At 37.5% G+C, this 20,409-nt stretch overlaps 1 protein-coding gene across 1 annotated transcript; it reads right to left on the reverse strand.

The window, feature by feature from the left end:
- Nucleotides 1–5,932: 5,932 nt before the first annotated feature.
- Nucleotides 5,933–20,171, reverse strand: LOC121739666. The gene is made up of 4 exons (XM_042132186.1): nt 19,871–20,171; nt 14,152–14,321; nt 8,510–8,633; nt 5,933–6,927 (listed from the first exon to the last, which is right to left on the reverse strand). Exons 1-4 carry the CDS (start codon nt 20,124–20,126, stop codon nt 6,752–6,754), a joined length of 726 nt encoding a protein of 241 aa, XP_041988120.1. The 5' UTR covers nt 20,127–20,171; the 3' UTR covers nt 5,933–6,751.
- Nucleotides 20,172–20,409: the final 238 nt, after the last annotated feature.

Here is a 20,409-nt window from a genome sequence, read left to right on the forward strand (position 1 = left end):
TTACCTAGCTGGTGTTGGTCGGTGCTAGGTCTACAATGTCATATCAGATATTTAAGTCGATATTATTACTTTTAGTTCTAGAGACAGAGAATCTATCTAACAATATTTTGTGAACTGTCTGATATATAATGCTAATTCAAGTGTACTACATGTGTATAAATAGTCACATATTTAGATTTTGCTGACATCTGGTACTTTTATTGTATTATTCCTATTAATATATTTTACACTTTACTGTTCTTCTGCAGTTTGCAGATTACTTAACGTACTTGCCAATGATTTCAGGTACCTAACTATGGTTTAGAATCCTTTACGTATTAAGGCTTGTAAGAGCTTATTATAAGTGCAAAATGGTCATATTATAGAATAGAAATGAATGCGATGTGTTTGATAGTTTATACTTCTAACTTCGTGATGTTTTAAAGCTCGTTGGCTCTGACGAAACCTACAGCGCCCGAAAGCGGTTAGAGGCCAGTGTCACAAAACTCACGATTCCTTCGTCGTCCTCCCCCGCAAGTCGAGAAGTATTTACTTTATTCTCGATAAAACTTTTAAGTGCTTGTTGCTCAATAAAAAACAATTAGGTTTTATAGCAGCATCGATGCACTAAATATTGAAGCATAAGATAATAACTAATATAGTTTTGAAGCAAAGTATTTTCTATTTCTGCACTGAACTGTGGTCTGTGGTCTACTCTATAGTATAAGTGCAAAATGAAAATCGTCCTAGAAATTTTAAATCTATTTAATGGAACAACTTGCTCTTTTTGTCAGTACAGAGACGACGATATATTTTTTGTCCCAGGTAATCACTACTCAACACTAAAAAAAATCTGATTTGGTACATATCATTTCATATCGAGGTTGACTACTAATAAATATATGTAGGCATTTTATTTTGATATCACATCTAGAAACTGAGAAACTCAACACTAAAAAAAAATCTGATTTGGTACATATAATTTCATATCGAGGTTGACTTCTAATAAATATATGTAGGCATTTTATTTTGATATCACATCTAGAAACTGAGAAATATGAATTCAAACTTTCTGTAATGTGGACGTAACTTTGATGCTTATGTAGCTGGTATTTCGAAAATAAGATTATTTTACAAACAAAACTTACTTTATACTTTAGTTTATTTGATGAACTTTTATTTGATAGGCGTGAATGTTAGCAGTCTAACTTATTTTGTTACATTTTTGGCGAACTTACGCCAAAATCTGGCCATCACGAAAGTCACTCGTACCGAGACATAAGATTGATAAATTTGGTTAATTGGTTCAGTCCGATTAAATTATTTTGCTGCCGTAACACATAAAATTAGGCTTTATGAATATTTTCGTAAAACACTTGAACAAAGATAGTCCTGCATTACAATTTCTCTTGCAAGTTTCCAAAGTTTTGTTAGGCCATTTTCTCTATGGTTAGGTGAAAATCGAAGTCAAAATCGAATCTTATTCGTAGGTAGGGCGTAAGAAAGCTGATCGAAGATTCATCTTTTACATCAACTTACTCTTAATCATACTAAAAAACAAGCAGGGGAAGCTTTTATTGATGTGACAAAGAATTTTCTCGGTGACAACAAATCCGCTGACTTTCGCCAAAAATACAACTGATGTTGGACTGTATCCTTAAAAAGGAATGTTATATCATATATTATGTCATTTACTTACTTCGCATTTAGACTTTTTACCCGAAAATATGGGATCAGTTAGCCATGAACATGGGAACCGCTTTCATGAAGATACGGCTGAATTTTTTTCCAAGATGGGGGCCTGTTATGCTAGCAGATTACTGTTGGAGCCTTATTAGTGAATCTTCAGGATCTTAATACAAGCGTAAAGCCAGCTGCACCAAGAAATCTTCCCCTTTTTAATCAAAACATCAAAAAACCTAACGGATGAGCTTGATTTTACTAGAAAATCATATGTTTGAATAATTTCATTTATCTCGGAAATGAGATGTGATAGAAAAATTTTATTTATATATTTATATTATACCAATAACAAGGAATTATAATTACATAGTAAGAACTCAGATAAAAAGAAAAGTTGAAAATTTGTTGAGTAGTGTAATGTATAGTCAACTGGCATTAGATCGACCACGTGTTATACAATTTGTGGTTTCACCGGAATCGGTGTCAATATGTGGAAAGCAGCTGGTGGTAATGATGATGGCCGACCCGATACAGATCACCCGCAATCAAGGTCCTCTAGTTCTTGCTGCACGCCCGGCTCACACTCACCGTTGATTGTTTTGATTGTAGAGGTAAGTAAAATATTATAATGTACAGTATTCATTTCTACAGAATGACGTATCGCGCGCTATACAATATTATGTTCCTAATATTATGTACAGCTTTTGAACTTAAAGTCGTGAAGGACGAATATGTCCTCAAACATTGAAGACATAATATCCGGCTCACTTTATCAGTTCGAAGCTCAAACGTGGTCCGAGTTTTAAATTGCTGATCTGTACGTCTTTGAAATAGTACAATTGCCTCTTTGATTTAATGCAGCGGACACAGCTGAATTCAGCTTCATCGATTTTCAGTTGGAGGTCATAGTCGCCTTGTTTACTGACCTTTCTAGAGTCAGCGTGTAAGAACATACAGAACCAATAACCTTTTCGGTTTTTACATCAGGAAACGTATTATAACTAAACGCTCGTGCATTATTATATTGTTCGCAGCAAAAACAGCGGGCAAAGTCCCGCGGCCGCTAGCGCCGCGCTGACGATGACGTCACACGCGAGAATGCACCGGTGACTTTGTCTCAGTCATTTCGGTGCTCGCGTGGAGGTCATTCCGCGTTAGACGCGGGGCAGGAGGGGGGGGGGGGGTTTCAATTAAACCCGACCACGATGCAAATAACCGCGCTACCTATAAGGCACGTCGATTTTTCAGGTAGTGCTGTGTGTGTATTAATGTGCACGTCCATTAATACACACACAGCACTATCTGAAAAATGGACGTTGCTGAACACTACTCGCCAGCAAATACATAACAAAGATTGGTATTTTCAATTTTGTCACTGTTGAATTGGTGAATTATTCTACGACAAGATTGAATCATCCCAAATCACAAGAAAGTCGTGATATGCATGTCATCTTTACCAAAAAATACTACGATTTTATAGAAAGTGCTATAGTTATTATATTGTTTCATCACAAGACCCAAAATAGAATCAATACATTAAAATATATTAGCAGAACCCCTCTTATCCTCATATTATAGGAATAAGAGATGTTCTGCTACCATCTTATTCCTCTATACCTGTTCTTTCATCCAGCATACTGAGACAACTTGCATTCTAACAACTTGCAATAATCACGTCTGCACTTATTACAAATCAAAGTGAATTCAGGCCATAGCCACACACACAGGCCACAGCCCACATCTCTAGAGTCTAGACTCTAAGTGACATCAAAAATGGCACCAACGCTTCGTTACCCTGTGTCAAATCCCATACAGTTTTTACAATTTTGAAAGGTGAAATTATCGAACCCAAAAATTACCCATCGTCCCCGCAAGCTGGTGGCAAGAGGAGCTCTGGCGACGAGCGTCGTCTCGCGCCACAGCTCACAAGTCGTAACCCAGTCGCCCTTGGCTAACGTGATAAATGTTGAAACGACGACATTTAAAAGTCAAACAACGAGCGACGAGATTTTTAAATGACTTCTATTAATGCGGCCTTACCTCGAAATATCTTGTTTTTGGATTTGTGTTAGAAGGTCGCATTTTAATGGCGAGTGTCGATGTGGCCTTACGCTTTGATTGGGGGAAGTCGGTGGGAACTATATTGTGTCGACGTTAGGCTTGTTTATGTCACTGTTTCAATTTATTACCTACTATGTTTTCCTATTTTTGTTGGTAATATTAAATTTATATATGTTAATTATAGCTACTGCATAAAGTAGAAAATGGGCATTTAAATATTTTAGTACTTCTTCCAGAATTGACCGAAGTCGGTTACTTTTCTGAACTGTCAACGTTAATTTTTAATTTAAATCTACAATGAAACAAAGAACGTAAATTAAAATAGCAGAAAAAGCAATGTTAGTTTCTGTCACGAAATAATAATATGTACACCAACTATGTGGCAGGGTATCACATACACGAACGCAGTTTGCAGGCTTATAACTCAAACGCAGCGTGCCGCGACACTACAATCATGCCACTACATCCCGCACTCCTGTACCTCCAACTACTTAAGGCAACAACATGTTTCAAGGTCACAAATGAAAAATGCGCTCAAATTAGTAACATGGTAGGTATGACATACCCTGCTACACTCTCGCCGGGTTAATTTGAAACCTACACTTGTGGTTTGGACTGTAAAATTTGTAAAATGATAGTAATAAATAATATAATATTACTTTATGATAGTGATTACTTGACTCGATCACACGATTTTCATTCCAAAGTCTAACATCGGAGCCATTTTAATTTAACGATTTAAAATCCAGTCGTCCTTGACTACACTTTGAGGCAGAGGCAGGAAAATTAAAAGCCGATTATTTTTAGTTGTAACATAATATTTTTCTAACTTTATAAATTACGATTTTATTATAAGTATAGATATACATTTTGCTATTTAGAATATACATTGCACAGTATAATATAATACACAATACTTAAATCACAAGGTTCCTGCAGACTGCTTACTCTCTACCATACAGTCTACATATTATTATACACATATACATATTAAGCGTTCGTTAATATGAAGTTGACGTTCGACTCGTGTAATGTCAATTCCATACATTTTGATCGGCGATTCTATAAAGAAGCGATAAATAAAAGGTCTTGGCTACATGCTCTGTTATCTTAAAATTAATGATCAAATAAACATATTTAAATTGAAGTAAGTTTTTTGTCGTGGTAGGTAACTATCGGTATAAACTTGATTTAAGAATTGTGATATCATCAATATTAAATTAATAAGTGAATAATAACCATTGAACTATTATTACTACGTATAGAAAAGACAGCGCGAACAAAATCTATGCCCCAACCATTAGTCATAGAATACGATATCACCGTGACAGATGCGACACTTTTACATGAAGTGACATTTTGAGTCGATGCCAGTCAGCATCAACGCACAGCGCAAAAAACACAAGTTCGCTGTGTCGTTTCTATACGTAGTAATTATAGTACAATGATAATAACTGAATAATTTTTTTTTTTTAAGCGGTTACTCATTTATGTAGTCATGGAGACCCTGCGTCCGGTAGACTAGGACCGACGTGTCGTGAACACGTAGACCTCTTCTAATTCACGTAGATCAGACACGTAGATCTTGTGGTATTTCTGGACAGGAAAGAGGGCGTGGGTGTGAAAAGCAGATCTACAAAACTTTTTTGGCACGTGGCTAAATCAGCGCTAACGCCGCCATGTTATGAAGTATCTAGTCTATTGAAATGTTAGATGAGATCATGAGAGACACTTTAAGAGGACGCAATTTTATTTTTGGGACAAGGGGGGGGGGGGGGGCAATAGAATCTTAACCTCAAGTTTGTGGGGTCGCTACCCTTATAAAATTGCGTCCTCTTATAAATGCAATATTCGGTCCTTAAATTATAAGATTTCAATGGACTATCTTGATAGATAGCTATTTATCACTCACGACCTTCTGTCAATGTCGTCCAAATTTAATTTAGCATGTGGCCAAAACAATAACTAACACTGGTGTAATTCTGAGTGGGCAGTGGCATCATCTTTGTATTCATACGCAATGACAATGTTATCCAAGTACTATCAGAGAAGTTGATTCCTATACAAATCGGGGACCTAAGTAGTTTGATTGCGTTACGTCAAACCCAGCTGACAGATCACAATTAACATTGAATTGACATATTCGACCAAATAACGTTGGTCTGTCAATCGCATAGGAATCAACTTCCTCGATAGTACCTACCACAATATTGCTGCATTGCAACGATGTGTGTAGCTGTGTTCTAATATATTATTTACAGGAAAGCAACTTCTTTTACTTTTCCTATAAACAAACATTAAAAACTGCAACAGTATATTATGTTCATAAAATCCTAACCCATATTATAGCCAACTCCTCTTCGGCTTTTTCTGTAATTGCAAATGTTGGCTACCTCCTGGCGGCTCTACATGTAAAATAAACACTGATAATGATGGTGACATAGTTGCCTATTTTATGAAAATACTGAGCAAAAGATAGTATAGCTCTGTAGCTATTCTATCTTTTGCTCAGGAATTTAAATTATGGATATTGGGTAATCCATACTTGTTCTAATCTAACAATTTGATTGTCTGAGGCCAGTACCTCAATTATTTCATTTTTGTGCAACACTAATGCAGCTTTGTGAAACATTATTATTCAGCCTAAGCCGTAAGCCTAACCTAATTCCGTTTAAAGTAAACAGAAAATTACTGTTCTACTTTTCGTGAACAAACATTATAAACTTGGTTTGACATTTCTAGAGAATACAATTTGGCTGTTTTGATCTACTAATGTTTCGATCAAGGAGTGATCCTGCATTAATGTTGCCTATAATTGTACAATGAAGATTTGACATCAATAAATACGTATACACTATACCGACACTGTTGCCTGTTTGCTTCAGACTACAAACAAACAAACAAAGGCGCTGCATTGATGTTCTATAAAATGTAGAATCAGCGTCCCGATAAAGAGAGTAATCTAATGCCTTCACAATTCTGTATCAAGTAATCTTTCAGTGCTGTATTACATAGTGTTCGGTAAGGGCTAACGTTGATGGTTAGTCTGCGGGAAGGTCGGCATCATGGCAGGCAGCGGCTGGCCGGGCTCCACCCTCACGTAGTTACCGTACGGCGTGCTAATGGTCTGCGGCCCCGGGTACGGGCTGAACGGCGCGTCGATGTGCTTCGTGTCCCCAACCTGCCCCTCCCTGCTCCACGCGCCTGAAAATTAAGGAAAATAATTTGAAGTTTACTGTATTAGTGTTATATGCCTTGAGCGGGGCCTGATCTACAAGGGGCGGGCAAGAATGAGTTGCGGCAAAATTTACTTAGGTATAGCCAACCAGCCAAGTTCGTTAATTTTATGCGCTACCACCCGACGTGGTCTACTTCAGGTTGGACAGTGGAAATATTTAAGATTTTACTTCAACTTCCGCCATTATCCCCTAACAAAACTAGCTCATGGCTTGTATGGTTTTCTGTATATAAAGGGCTGTGAAAATGATCGTTGCCCGGAGCGGCTAAATAGGTACCTACATAGGTCGGGCCCGTAAGGGTCTAATTAATGTACATATATGTACGCCCATTTTGTACCAGTACAATTGTGATAATGTTGTACATGTTTTTCCAAAATTGCAAATTTTAGAAATAAATAAATTTTTGAAAAATCTTAATGTTACACGTGGCAAGAGGCGAGATTTGTTATTGATATGTATCTATTTTAATTTATGTAAGTTTTCTAGATTTTTTGCCTTGAAATATAAAGCTGGAAAGTGGTAGCCAAACCACATACTTATTTTGTCACCAACCGGTAATTTTAAGATGGCACAAAATGGCACAGGATAACATTTTTATGTAAACGCCTGATACATAATTTTAGCAAATATTCATTTTATTGTGTATTCTACAAAATCCTTATCAAAACGTATATCGGACGCTAATTGACGATAGGTCTAACGATTTTGTTTTTGTTTATTATATACTGTACCTGCTTAGGAAACCGATCAATAGTTCAGTTAATACAACTTCATACGTAGCGTTTTTATGAGAGGCTTTTTGCAACATCATCCTAAGGGCCAACGCTAAAACTCGCGCAGGCGCACGCTCGCGTGGGTATAAATGAATATATATATATATATATATATATATATATATATATATATATATATATATATATATATATATATATATATATATATATATATACATAATACAGACGAACATAATATAACCTCCTCCTTCTTGGAAGTCGGTTAAAAATGCCGACAGCCTGCGCTGCCCATAGTATTTTTCATTTATACACACGCGAGCGTGCGCCTGCGCGAGTTTTAGCCACGTTAGCGTTGGCCCTAAGTCGTAAAATCTGTAGGTAATAGTGTATACGAATGTTAAAAGTTTGTGATTAGCTTTATGGTTTGTGATTTGTATGAAACTGTTCAGACCTCAACCTCAACACTTTAGGGATCTCAGATGACCCCCATGACCCCCCTGACACCCCCCCTCCCCCCTGGATCCGGCCTTGTGCAGGGTCCGGTCTAGCTATTTAGCCGCTCCGGGCAAAGATCATTTTTGCCACCGCTTACATACAGAAAACCATATAAGTCAGTTAGTTTTGTTGAGAGATAATATTTCCATTATCCAACCTGAAGTAGGTTAGAAGGTAAAATTCTCTAACTTTGGTGGTGGATGTCCAATGGCTATGTACTGAATAAGTCAATTTTATTACTCCTCATTTTTGCCGCTCTGGGCAAATGCCCGGCTCGCCCCAATCATGCAATCCGTTTGAATAAGGCTTAGTGCTCACCAACGGGCGCGATAGGTATATGCTCCTCATCATGGTGTCCGTTGTGTATGTGGAGGTGGATCTCCTTCTGCGGCTCCCACTTCGCCGGCGCTGGATGCACCTTGCTAGCGAAGAACGCGCCCACCTGTGTACATAAAATATACAAGGTGTAACCAAACTAAGTGATAGTAATTTAGGGTGTGTAGGGGTCGCCTATGTAGAGTTTTGTATGGGAAAATTTATGACGCTCAGGCCCTTGCTCATACAAATCACAAAAAAAATGTTCTTTCAGCGTTGCTACTTTCACAGTGAACTCTATATAGGGGGCACAGACAAACCCTTTTTTTTGATACGCAGGAGAAACTCTTTATGGGTGCCCCGGGTTGGGGATGTGCCTCAGTAAGCTGAAGCAGCCCGGGGGTATGTGGGACGTCGGGCTTACCCACTAAAACCTGCGGTTTACCTTCAGCCGTATACGGAAGGATATACTGGATCTGTCTAACACAGGACTCCCTCCACGCCGGCCGGTCTACCTCAAAAGGGACCACCACCAGTAAAAGTAAAAGTGCGTCTGAACTCTGACTGTATGTTTGTTTGCCTAGCTTGTACCTATGTGCAGTCGACGTTATTAAGAATAAGGACTTATGAGTTATTGAAATCAGTACGTTTTGTGTAAGGATGGGTTTATTAATAAAATATTTTTGCAAAAAGTCCTATTTAATTTGTCAGAGCAATAAGGTGATACTCTGTATAGTCGAGATTTGCGAAGATCCAAAATAGAACCAGGAAGTTGACGAAATATATAATTATCTCTGAATCTGATTAAATTTGGCCTTTGTCAATATCCTGCGATTCGTTTTGTGATCGCAAAAAGAAATTATAAGAGATATTTAGTTATTCAGGCCCTATAACTGGTCATTTGGATGAGATCCGTCAAACTTCTGGTAAACGAGTCGTGGGTAATTCCGCAACCAATATCCTAGGTGTTGGCGAGAAAGTGCGACCTTGACCTCGATGACAGTTCGCTGAATCACGTTGTCTGTCTCGCTTACGCTAGTGTCCAAATTACCCCTGTCTCGCTCGGACCTTCGAGAGCAAATAACTTTCTCTGGGCAAACAATAGTTTTTTTTTTGTTACAGTTGTAATAAATTTTCTCCGGTCCAGCGGCGGTAGCCATGGTTAATGACTAATGACCACCATTACTGAGACCAAATCCATCAAAATTGTATAACGACTTGCTGGTACAGTAAGCATTTACTGGTACTGTCTGATGTAGCATGTTTCGTCGTTGTTTACCATTTTAACCGACTTATAAAAAAAGGAAAACTTCAAATTCTGTTCGTTACTTATAGGCTAAGTACTCACATATGGTTATGCTCGATCGAGCTATAACGTCGAGCAAAACTCGCGGCTCGGGCTTTCGTCCACACATTCAGCATTGCTTGATAGTTTTATTATCGATATACTAGCTGTTGCCCGCGACTTCGTCCGCGTGGACTTTAGTTTATAGCGCGCGGTGTCAACAAAATTTGTGTCAAATTTAAAAACTTTTTAAAACCCTGGTAAGTGCTTCCGGTGTAGCGCGGCCCTTAATTAATCAAAATACCCAAAAACAGCTATGCAGTGTGCACATAATCTATACTAATATTATAAATGCGAAAGTATCTCTGTCTGTCTGTCTGTCTGTCAGTCTCGCTTTCACGCCAAACGCCAAAAGTATCTCTGTCTGTCTGTCTGTCTGTCTGTCTGTCAGTCTCGCTTTCACGCCAAACGCCAAAACTTCCGAACCGATTGTAATGAAATTTTGTATACAGATAGTCTAAAGCCTGAGAAAGGACATAGGCTATTTTTTTACTGGAAAAAAGGGTTGTAAGGGGTGAAAATGCGTAAATTTGTTCAAATTAAGTTGGTTCCAACAATTCATAATAGATGGCGCCGTGCGTCTTCTACATCGCGCTGACGCTTGCTCAAAAGTCTTTCTATAAGACGTGGTATCATCTTTTTAAGTTTCGATTTTTTTCGATTGTTATATCTATTCTACGGTATTAAATAACTCATTACTTTATCTGTGCAGTGACGTAACCTTAAATCTATAGTTTATGGGTAAAGTTGTGTAATTGGAGGGCTAAATAAGCTTTAAAATTTGGCATAAAATATAAAGTTTAATATAAAAAAATGAAATACTTATTGTGTGCACACTGCACAGCTGTATTGATTTAAGGGGTACCAGGGTTTTTTTATAAAAGCTTTTGACACCAATTTTGTTGACATCGCGCGCTATAAACTGAAGTCCACGCGGACGAAGTCGCGGGCAACAGCTAGTGTTACAATAACGTAAAAAATTAAACGCCATCTGTTGAATCGTATTAGAACTAAAGTGTTCATTCCATCGATATATTTCTGGATTTTTTATAATATTATACATAAAATATGTTTAAGATTTTTGAAATTTTATTTTAATACACATCCAAGACCCAGGAACATTGAAAACTTTTTGTTCCGCCTGCGGGACTCGAACCCAGGACCCCCGGGATGAGCGCTGGCCACGCGCAATGCGAATTCATTTTCATCGAAATTTTCATGGAAATAAGATATTTTCCCACATCAAAATGTAGCCTATGTCCTTTCTCAGACTCTAGAATAACTGTATACAAAATTTCATTGCAATCGGTTCAGTAGTTTTGGCGTGAAAGCAAGACAGACAGACAGACAGACAGACAGAGATACTTTCGCATTTATAATATTAGTATGGATAGTATGGATTAGAAATGCAGTAGGAGTTCTACATAAGATAAGATAGATTGATTATTATTATACCAAGTGATAATATTATTAAACATAATATTCTAACGTATTAAAAACTATAAACAAAAACATACTAACTAATAAGTATGATTAGTTCTATGTTACAATAAAGTAAAAAATAAAACGCCATCTGTTGAATCGTATTAGAACTAAAATGTTCATTCCATCGATATATTTCTGGATTTTTATAATATTATACATAAAATATGTTTAAGATTTTTGAAATTTTATTTTAATACACATCCAAGACCCAGGAACATTGAAAACTTTTTGTTCCGCCTGCGGGACTCGAACCCAGGACCCCCGGGATGAGCGCTGGCCACGCGCAATGCGAATTCATTTTCATCGAAATTTTCATGGAAATAAGATATTTTCCCACATCAAAATGTAGCCTATGTCCTTTCTCAGACTCTAGAATAACTGTATACAAAATTTCATTGCAATCGGTTCAGTAGTTTTGGCGTGAAAGCAAGACAGACAGACAGACAGACAGACAGAGATACTTTCGCATTTATAATATTAGTATGGATAGTATGGATTAGAAATGCAGTAGGAGTTCTACATAAGATAAGATAGATTGATTATTATTATACCAAGTGATAATATTATTAAACATAATATTCTAACGTATTAAAAACTATAAACAAAAACATACTAACTAATAAGTATGATTAGTTCTATGTTACAATAAAGTAAAAAATAAAACGCCATCTGTTGAATCGTATTAGAACTAAAATGTTCATTCCATCGATATATTTCTGGATTTTTTATAATATTATACATAAAATATGTTTAAGATTTTTGAAATTTTATTTTAATACACATCCAAGACCCAGGAACATTGAAAACTTTTTGTTCCGCCTGCGGGACTCGAACCCAGGACCCCCGGGATGAGCGCTGGCCACGCGCAATGCGAATTCATTTTCATCGAAATTTTCATGGAAATAAGATATTTTCCCACATCAAAATGTAGCCTATGTCCTTTCTCAGACTCTAGAATAACTGTATACAAAATTTCATTGCAATCGGTTCAGTAGTTTTGGCGTGAAAGCAAGACAGACAGACAGACAGACAGACAGAGATACTTTCGCATTTATAATATTAGTATGGATAGTATGGATTAGAAATGCAGTAGGAGTTCTACATAAGATAAGATAGATTGATTATTATTATACCAAGTGATAATATTATTAAACATAATATTCTAACGTATTAAAAACTATAAACAAAAACATACTAACTAATAAGTATGATTAGTTCTATGTTACAATAAAGTAAAAAATAAAACGCCATCTGTTGAATCGTATTAGAACTAAAATGTTCATTCCATCGATATATTTCTGGATTTTTTATAATATTATACATAAAATATGTTTAAGATTTTTGAAATTTTATTTTAATACACATCCAAGACCCAGGAACATTGAAAACTTTTTGTTCCGCCTGCGGGACTCGAACCCAGGACCCCCGGGATGAGCGCTGGCCACGCGCAATGCGAATTCATTTTCATCGAAATTTTCATGGAAATAAGATATTTTCCCACATCAAAATGTAGCCTATGTCCTTTCTCAGACTCTAGAATAACTGTATACAAAATTTCATTGCAATCGGTTCAGTAGTTTTGGCGTGAAAGCAAGACAGACAGACAGACAGACAGACAGACAGAGATACTTTCGCATTTATAATATTAGTATGGATTTAATTCCATCAAACCGGCTCGATGCGAGCCTTCGAGCGGCTCGATGCGAGCCTTCGAGCTGTCAGTTTTGCGGTCCACACCACAGTATAGCAATATTTGTCATATTGCTATACAGCTGTGGTCCACACAGTAATTATTACTCGATTTGGAGTAAAACTATCCAGCAAAACCGCATGTCAGTACTTAGCAGACTGTATATACATGTCAGTCTAGTGTCTATGTCAGTAGTCAGTACCTCACGCAAATGCCAAGAAGGATGTAGGTATGCTTATCGCGTGTGAACAAACTATGTCATGTCCTTTTGTGGTTATCTTAAAGTTTTGTCGCTTTCATGTTTATTGTTTAATGTTGTCTGCTGGTTCACTGCTCTGTGTACAACCAGGGGGTTGCCACTCCGCCGTCGTCGGGGCGATTCAATGGTTGCCGCGAATTGACTCGTGGCGCACGCGCGCGCCTCTTACGCAGTATCTTATTTTAATTGGCAAAATTTATCAAAAATAAATACCCCATTGCGGCCGATTGATAGTATTAAGACAAACGATATGTATTATTATGGTAAAACCTAATGCCGATAACCGCACAATAAACAAAAGCAAGATTATATATCGAGCCTTTCGCCAATCAAGTGCTGTAATTCGAACCAACCTATCCTTTCCAATTAAAAAACCGAAACGAAAAATCTGCTGCAACTTTCTCGCCAAGAGCGTAATATAATGTATACGTCTAGCCTAGATAAAAACTGAAGAGTCACGATTAATCTTCATTTTTCTATTACTAATTAGGTAATTTTGACATATCTGGGGTACGCACAATTACTAACCACGGTATCACTCAGTAAAGAAGCTTCTAGACAACGTCTTCACTTGATATGTTACAGGTTTGTATACATAATATTTCTATTAGGTTTAATAGAAATATTATGTATGGTATAAAAATATATAAACTAAGTTGATAGTATTAAGACAAACGATTTTACAGTTTCTGCTTTCTGTAGTAGTGACCTGCAAACCTTTGTAGTAACGGCTTGAGGCAGTACCGACAGTGAAGTAGGTACCGTGGGTACGGAGTATGGAGCGCTGCAGATGCATGATTGGCGTCAACACCACCACCGCGTGGACGCCATGCCCAGGTTGAACGCCATCGGCAACATCAACTGACCTTCGCGGCACCGGCCAGCAGCAGCAGCTTGAGGATGAGCAGCGTGACGCCCAGCGTCTTGATGCCGACCAGTGCCGCCACCACCGCCCACGTGGACGCCATGCCCAGGTTGAACGCCAGCGGCACCAGCGCCTGCAGCATCTTCTTGAAGCGCGGGCCGAAGGTGCGACCTGGGAGTGAGGCAGGTCAGTTTTTAGGAAGAATTAAGAAAATATGTTTCGAGATCTGGCTGTGATAGTAGGAGAGCTTGAATACTTGAATTCAGGGTGACTTTAATGTCTAGCCGTGTTTTTAATTTTTAGGGTTCCGTACCCAAAGAGTAAAAATGGGACACTATTACTGAGACTTCGATGTCTGTCCGTCTGTCTGTCGGTCTGTCTCCAGGCTGTATCTCAAAAATAATAAACAAAATAAAATTAATATTTAAGGGGGGCTCCCATGCAACAAACGTAATTTATTTGGCTTTTTTTTCTCGATATCAATAATGGTAACAGGTAGGGACATGAAATTTTTACAAAGTCCTTAATTATATACCTATGTACTTAGATATTTATTGATAATATTAAATTAAAACAAAAATGTAAGGGGGCTCCCATACAAAAAATACAAGTTTTGGCCTAATTTTGCTCTATAACGAATATACGGAACCCTTCGTGTGCGAGTCCAACTCGCACTTGGCCGATTTTTTTCTTCTTTTGCCTTTGTCATTATAATTATAAAAAATTATCCAATGATCAAGGATATTTTTTGAAAATCTGCCGTCAAAATGTGCCATCGCCCATCAGATTCCGGTAGAGTGTAGACCTATTATTATTATTAAGAGCTTTTATGTCAAATCTACTAAATAGTAAGTAGGTAATCTTTAGATATAACATGCCGCAGTCATCTGGTTCAATCTGAAATTCGACGCGTTCATTGAATGATACCATTAAATTAGATGATTGCGACATTTGTGTCTCTAGAGTGGGTGTGTATGTGTTTCGTGTATAGAGTTGGCTGTGAAAGTAGCAGCTCTGAAAGAGCAACTTTTGGTTTACATTACTTTTGTACTTACTTGACTTGTACGGGAAAATTCATGACGCTGGGGCTCATTGCCAATACAAATTACAAAAAAAAATGTCTTCTTTTTCAGAATGAACTCCTCATATCCTCATAACGGGCACATAACTACATATTGTTAAAAGTTTTATCACTTAGTTTAGTTACACCCAGTATTCGTGTGTACACCGCCTTAATATCGTCATGTCACTGACAATGGCCCGGTACGACGTTAACCTGAATCACACGTAGCTGCGGCTGCGGCTCGACCAACATTTTAACAATCGACACCGCCGTTAATCGCCAGTTTATACGTACAAGCTTTTGCTTGCGACATGCGACTCTATTAACTTTGAACGAATTCTCTATCTCATGGAAACTACACGTTTCAATGATAAATGGTAGCCTGCAAGCTATGTGTTAATACCGATAAAGTTGCTCCACATCGGTATTCGGTATACGGAGAGTTAAATATGACATCGAGTTAAATACATTATCTCTACACTGTTAACTGGGTAGGTACCGCGTTTTAAGTTGAGGAAACTCTATGAAAGCAAATCCCAAATTTATTTCTGCGTGTAATTGTCTAACTTCTTTTCTACGTTCGCGAATCGTAATTTATAACTATCAGATTCTGTGATATGTAATTAAATATTTTCACGATAACTTTCTACTGAACAACTGAAACAGAGATTTCACTAATTACTGCGTGAAACTAATTAATTGCCACGAGACAGATCTAACACGGATATCGCGTTACAGTGTTTGTTATGTCACTCACGATGTCACGCACAATTAGCCGAGGAGTTACCGACTATCCATGTAATAAGGTAACGCCACAGAAAAGACAGATACAGAAGAAAAAAATACATTCGAGAAAAAAACATATACCTAATGGGTTGTATGAAAATGTTGTTTATTGTTCATCAAAACAGTTACTCATCACCAATCATGTACCAAAAATCATTGAGTGGCATTGCTTTGTAAAGCTGCTGCCATGCTTCTTGTAGAGTTTCCACCAAACAGGATATTTAAAACGTAACAGATTCCACTATTACTAGACACTTGTGTTTAAGGCTTTACGGAGCCCCAGGACACCCCCAGAGACACTTTGAGAATGGCTGATCTCGTGAAGCGTCAAAATGGTGAAATCATGTGTCCTGCAGCCTGGACATATTCAAGCAGGACAACAACAAATACATTGTTTCCAAATGCTGCACTTTTCAAAAGTGTACAATGTACATAGCTGCTGAGTTTTGTCCTTTGTTAATGAGACTGGGCAATGCAATTTCATAACACTTATGCATGATGTGCGTGTTAGAATGTACGCAGTTTGTCTTCTGTGTCCATTTATTCAGTGGCTGGCACGCGGCAGATGAAAGCGAGAGCTCGCGTGACGGTCACGGCGAGGGTAATGAATTTTTTGCTCATCGTCGCTGAGTTTGTTCAACTTGTTCCTGGTGGATTAAGTGCCTAAAGAAAAGCGATAATGAAGTTTATTATGATCTCCAGGGCATTTACTTATGTTGCGTTGTATAATGGACTTATTCAATACTAATTTAGATAGTCAATTTCAATACGCAGTATTTCAATTGACGAGTCTTGGTCTTTGGACAAATTGTTATTACCTACGACCATAGACTAACGAAAATATACGACGTATTTAAAAAGGTTTAGTTTGGAAGATCTCTCCCCTTCATGTGTCGTCGTAGCTGGAAAACGAACGTCCCGATTTTGCCGACAATGATCTATATTCTATATTATTCTCAGTTCACCGTCTTGCATATTGCTTTACTATTCGGAGGCTATTACGTCGCCCTCAATAATATTGGCTTATGTTAATTTCAAGTGTGTGTGTGCTGAACCACCGCGACCGTTCCCAAGTAGGCCGTTTAACTATGACCTACGAGTTAACTATGACCGTTACCTACATATCTGTTACATATTATACGTGATAAACGTCAGTGAAATTCGCAAGTTTTGTAAATTAACCAGACGTTCCGGCTGCGCCTGCGTAAATAAGGAATTTCGCGGTTACCGTACATTTTCCCGAAAAAAGTGTGTATTATCCTGTGATCTACTCTATATATCTGTGCCAAATTACATAAAACCCGATTCAGTAGTTTGTGAATCATAATTTTCCCCGCTTTTTCAACCTTTTCCTCTGCTTCTTCGCTTTTAGTGGCCGTGCCGTGATGTTATATAATATCCTTCCTCGATAAATATACAACACAGGAAGAATTTTCAATTCCAACCAGTAGTTACTGAGACCTGCGTTCAAAGTTCAAGTCGTTCATTTTCTGTCACTGTTCACAATAAAATAATTTTACGTGTTTCTTTAAAACCTAAAGTATCCTCATACCATTCTTCACAAAATCAGTTTAACTTCTTAAACGTGAAGTAGCAGATGGAAAGACAAACAGAAGCCTATACTATTTATAAGCTACGGAACCCTAAAAACATACGGATTATGATAATGGTGACAAAAGCTACTTTGACTACCTAGACCGATTATCAAATAGCTGCATAAACTAAACATACGGTCAACCCTATCTTATTCATTTTCTGAACTTATGCTGGAGTAATATTTTAAGTGTAACATAATATAGTAGAGGCTTGAGCTAACTAACAACTCTATAAGTTTAAATTATATCAGAAATTTCTTCAAAATCGTATGTTGGTGTCTGTTATTATTATTTTTTAACAAAATATTTAACCCGACTTTCAAGGTAAAAACAATATTATTTAAATGATCTAAAAAGTATGAAATAGTTCTTATTCTTCATTAGTGCCTTTTTCGAAATTCGGCTAAACCTCATCTTATTCTATACTCAAAAACCCGATACAATAGCGAAAAAATCTTGAAAATCGGTCCACAAACGACGAAGTGATCGCTGAACAATGAACATACAAAAAAATATACATGTACTTATATAAACAGACAAACATAATATAACCTCTTCCTTTTTGGAAATTCGGTTAAAAATTAAGTACGTATTTATTAAGATCGCAATTATTACTTTCACTAGGATTGTCCTAACATCTGTTCTACTAACAGTAATAACTCCATTATAAGTTATAGCTCTAATAGTATTGCTCTCAAAAATGAATATGCAATTTGCATTAAAAGTAACTAATATCTTGTAGAAAACCGTTACCTTTTTGTAAAGGAATGAACTTTCCGGTCTGATAATAAAGATAAGTTTAGTGAAATATGAGTTTGAATTCCCATAATAATCTCGGTTCAAGTTATGGACAAATTATGTAGAGCTCGACAACTACGATCAATTTTTATTATTATTTACAACATATTTTATCCTATTAGGTTTTGTAGATTTTGTTTTAGTAAAAATATTATGATTTATCTTTTTTTTAAGAACGCTAATCATTAAAAGATTGTCTAATTGACACAGTGCCGTAAATAGGGCGGTGCCACCGGTGCCCAGGCACAGGGCGTAGGGGGGGGGGGGGGGGGGGGGCGCAAAAATGGCCAAACCAGGCAGGAGTATTATTTTTTCGGTTTGCTAGCTTTTATATTGAATATTTTAGTCGCTCAAAACGTTCAACACTACAGCTGATTCAAAAGCCGCCGTCTAAAATTGTGGAGGCACATAAGAGTGAATTAAAATTTCAACAAATATTTGAGGAGAAATTACGGGATTATGAAATGGATGGACGCAGCCTCCCCCGAAAGGGGGGTTCGGCGGGCGCAGCCCCCCGTCAAAACAAAAACAAACACAATCCAGAAAGTCCAAAAGTTGGTTAGGTTAGGTTAGAACTTAGACCACAACGCAGAGGGAGCCGATCGAGCGCAGCGAGCGTGCTGCGGCAGCAGCCGGCGACCGCCGTCAAATAAAAGGGGGGCTCGGGGGGCGCAGCCCCCCGCCAAAACAAAAACAAACCAGTTGGCTAAGCGTCGTCTAGCTGTAGTGTTGAACGTTGTAGTCAACAAGTCGGCTAAACGGCGTATAGCCGTGTGATTGAATGGCGTTGTTCAGTCAAAGGGCTAGCTGTTTGATTGAACGGCTATTTAAACCAGTCGGCTGCGACATATATACAATTGGAATCTCGGAATCGGCTCCAACGATTTTCATGAAATTTAGTATATAGCCTTATATCTTTAAACGAGCAATTCTTGTATATATATAATTGGAATCTCGGAATCGGCTACAACGATTTTCATGAAATTTAGTATATAGGGGGTTTCGGGGACGATAAATCGATCTAGCAAGGAATCATTTTACGAAAATGACATTTTATTCGTGTTTTATCGAATACCGAGCAAAGCTCGGTCAAATAGCTAGTTATATTATTACCTATGTTTCGTCATCATTTGTTTATTAAGGCTTTGTAAAGCTATCTATTCTTGAAACAGACCGCATAGGCAGGTAACAGGAAGTATACTTCGTAGGTGTATTTTGAGGTTTTAGTGTAGTGTAGACTGTAGATAGAGTGTAGAGTCATGTAAACAAACCATAATTTCTTCGCAAATGTTATCGCTCAACCTTATTATTTTGCCAACCCACTTACCTAAATCGTAGACAATATCAATTTCATCAACCTACAGTGGACATACAAGGCAGAAAAATATGTTTTCAATATTTTAAATTATACTTGCCAATTATAAATAATTATAAATAATGCTATTATACTTGCATGATAATTTTCCAAGATTACTTACCGACAGATGCATCTTCTGTGCTAAAACTTCTTCTAATTATCGAGTAACTTTGGTCGTTTCGTAAATAGTTCTCACTGCGTGTAAAGTTATAATTTTTGGCATCGCTTCTAATACTGTTATCACTGTAAACTAGAGTCATATCACTGGGCAACTTCGCCGCAAAGATTGGACTAAAACATAAAAATAAACACAAAATTACATCCATTTTTGTGAACTTCCTACACCGAGCACGCGGTCGTTCGATTTTTAAACCCATTTTAATTCGAATCTAAATAAATACGTACGCGTAAAATGAGAAAGTAGTAGAACGACATCCCGTTGGAAAGACCGAGTCTTGACTGACTCCGCGGTGCGAGCAATTTCATCTTTCACTAGGGCGGTGGACACACGGTACAAAAAACTTTCGCTTTTAACGTATGCGGGTCCCGTTTTAGCTTTTTTTTACCTAGCTGACATAAACTATTGTAATCGAAGTAGAACCGATTCGAAAACGAAAAGCGAGAAAGTTTTAAACGGCTATTTCAAAATTAACAATCACT

This window comes from Aricia agestis, chromosome 2, assembly GCF_905147365.1.
Source record: "Aricia agestis chromosome 2, ilAriAges1.1, whole genome shotgun sequence".
NCBI lineage: Eukaryota > Metazoa > Arthropoda > Insecta > Lepidoptera > Lycaenidae > Aricia > Aricia agestis.

Excerpts from the sequence above, each read along its gene's own strand:
- LOC121739666 (XM_042132186.1), bottom strand. The coding sequence starts at position 20,126 with ATGGGTTTAAAAATCGAACGACCGCGTGCTCGGTGTAGGAAGTTCACA. Across the intron at positions 8,634-14,151 it reads TGCTGGCCGGTGCCGCGAAG|GTGGGCGCGTTCTTCGCTAG; the intron begins GTCAGTTGATGT and ends TTATGTACACAG. Across the intron at positions 6,928-8,509 it reads TATACCTATCGCGCCCGTTG|GCGCGTGGAGCAGGGAGGGG; the intron begins GTGAGCACTAAG and ends CTTAATTTTCAG.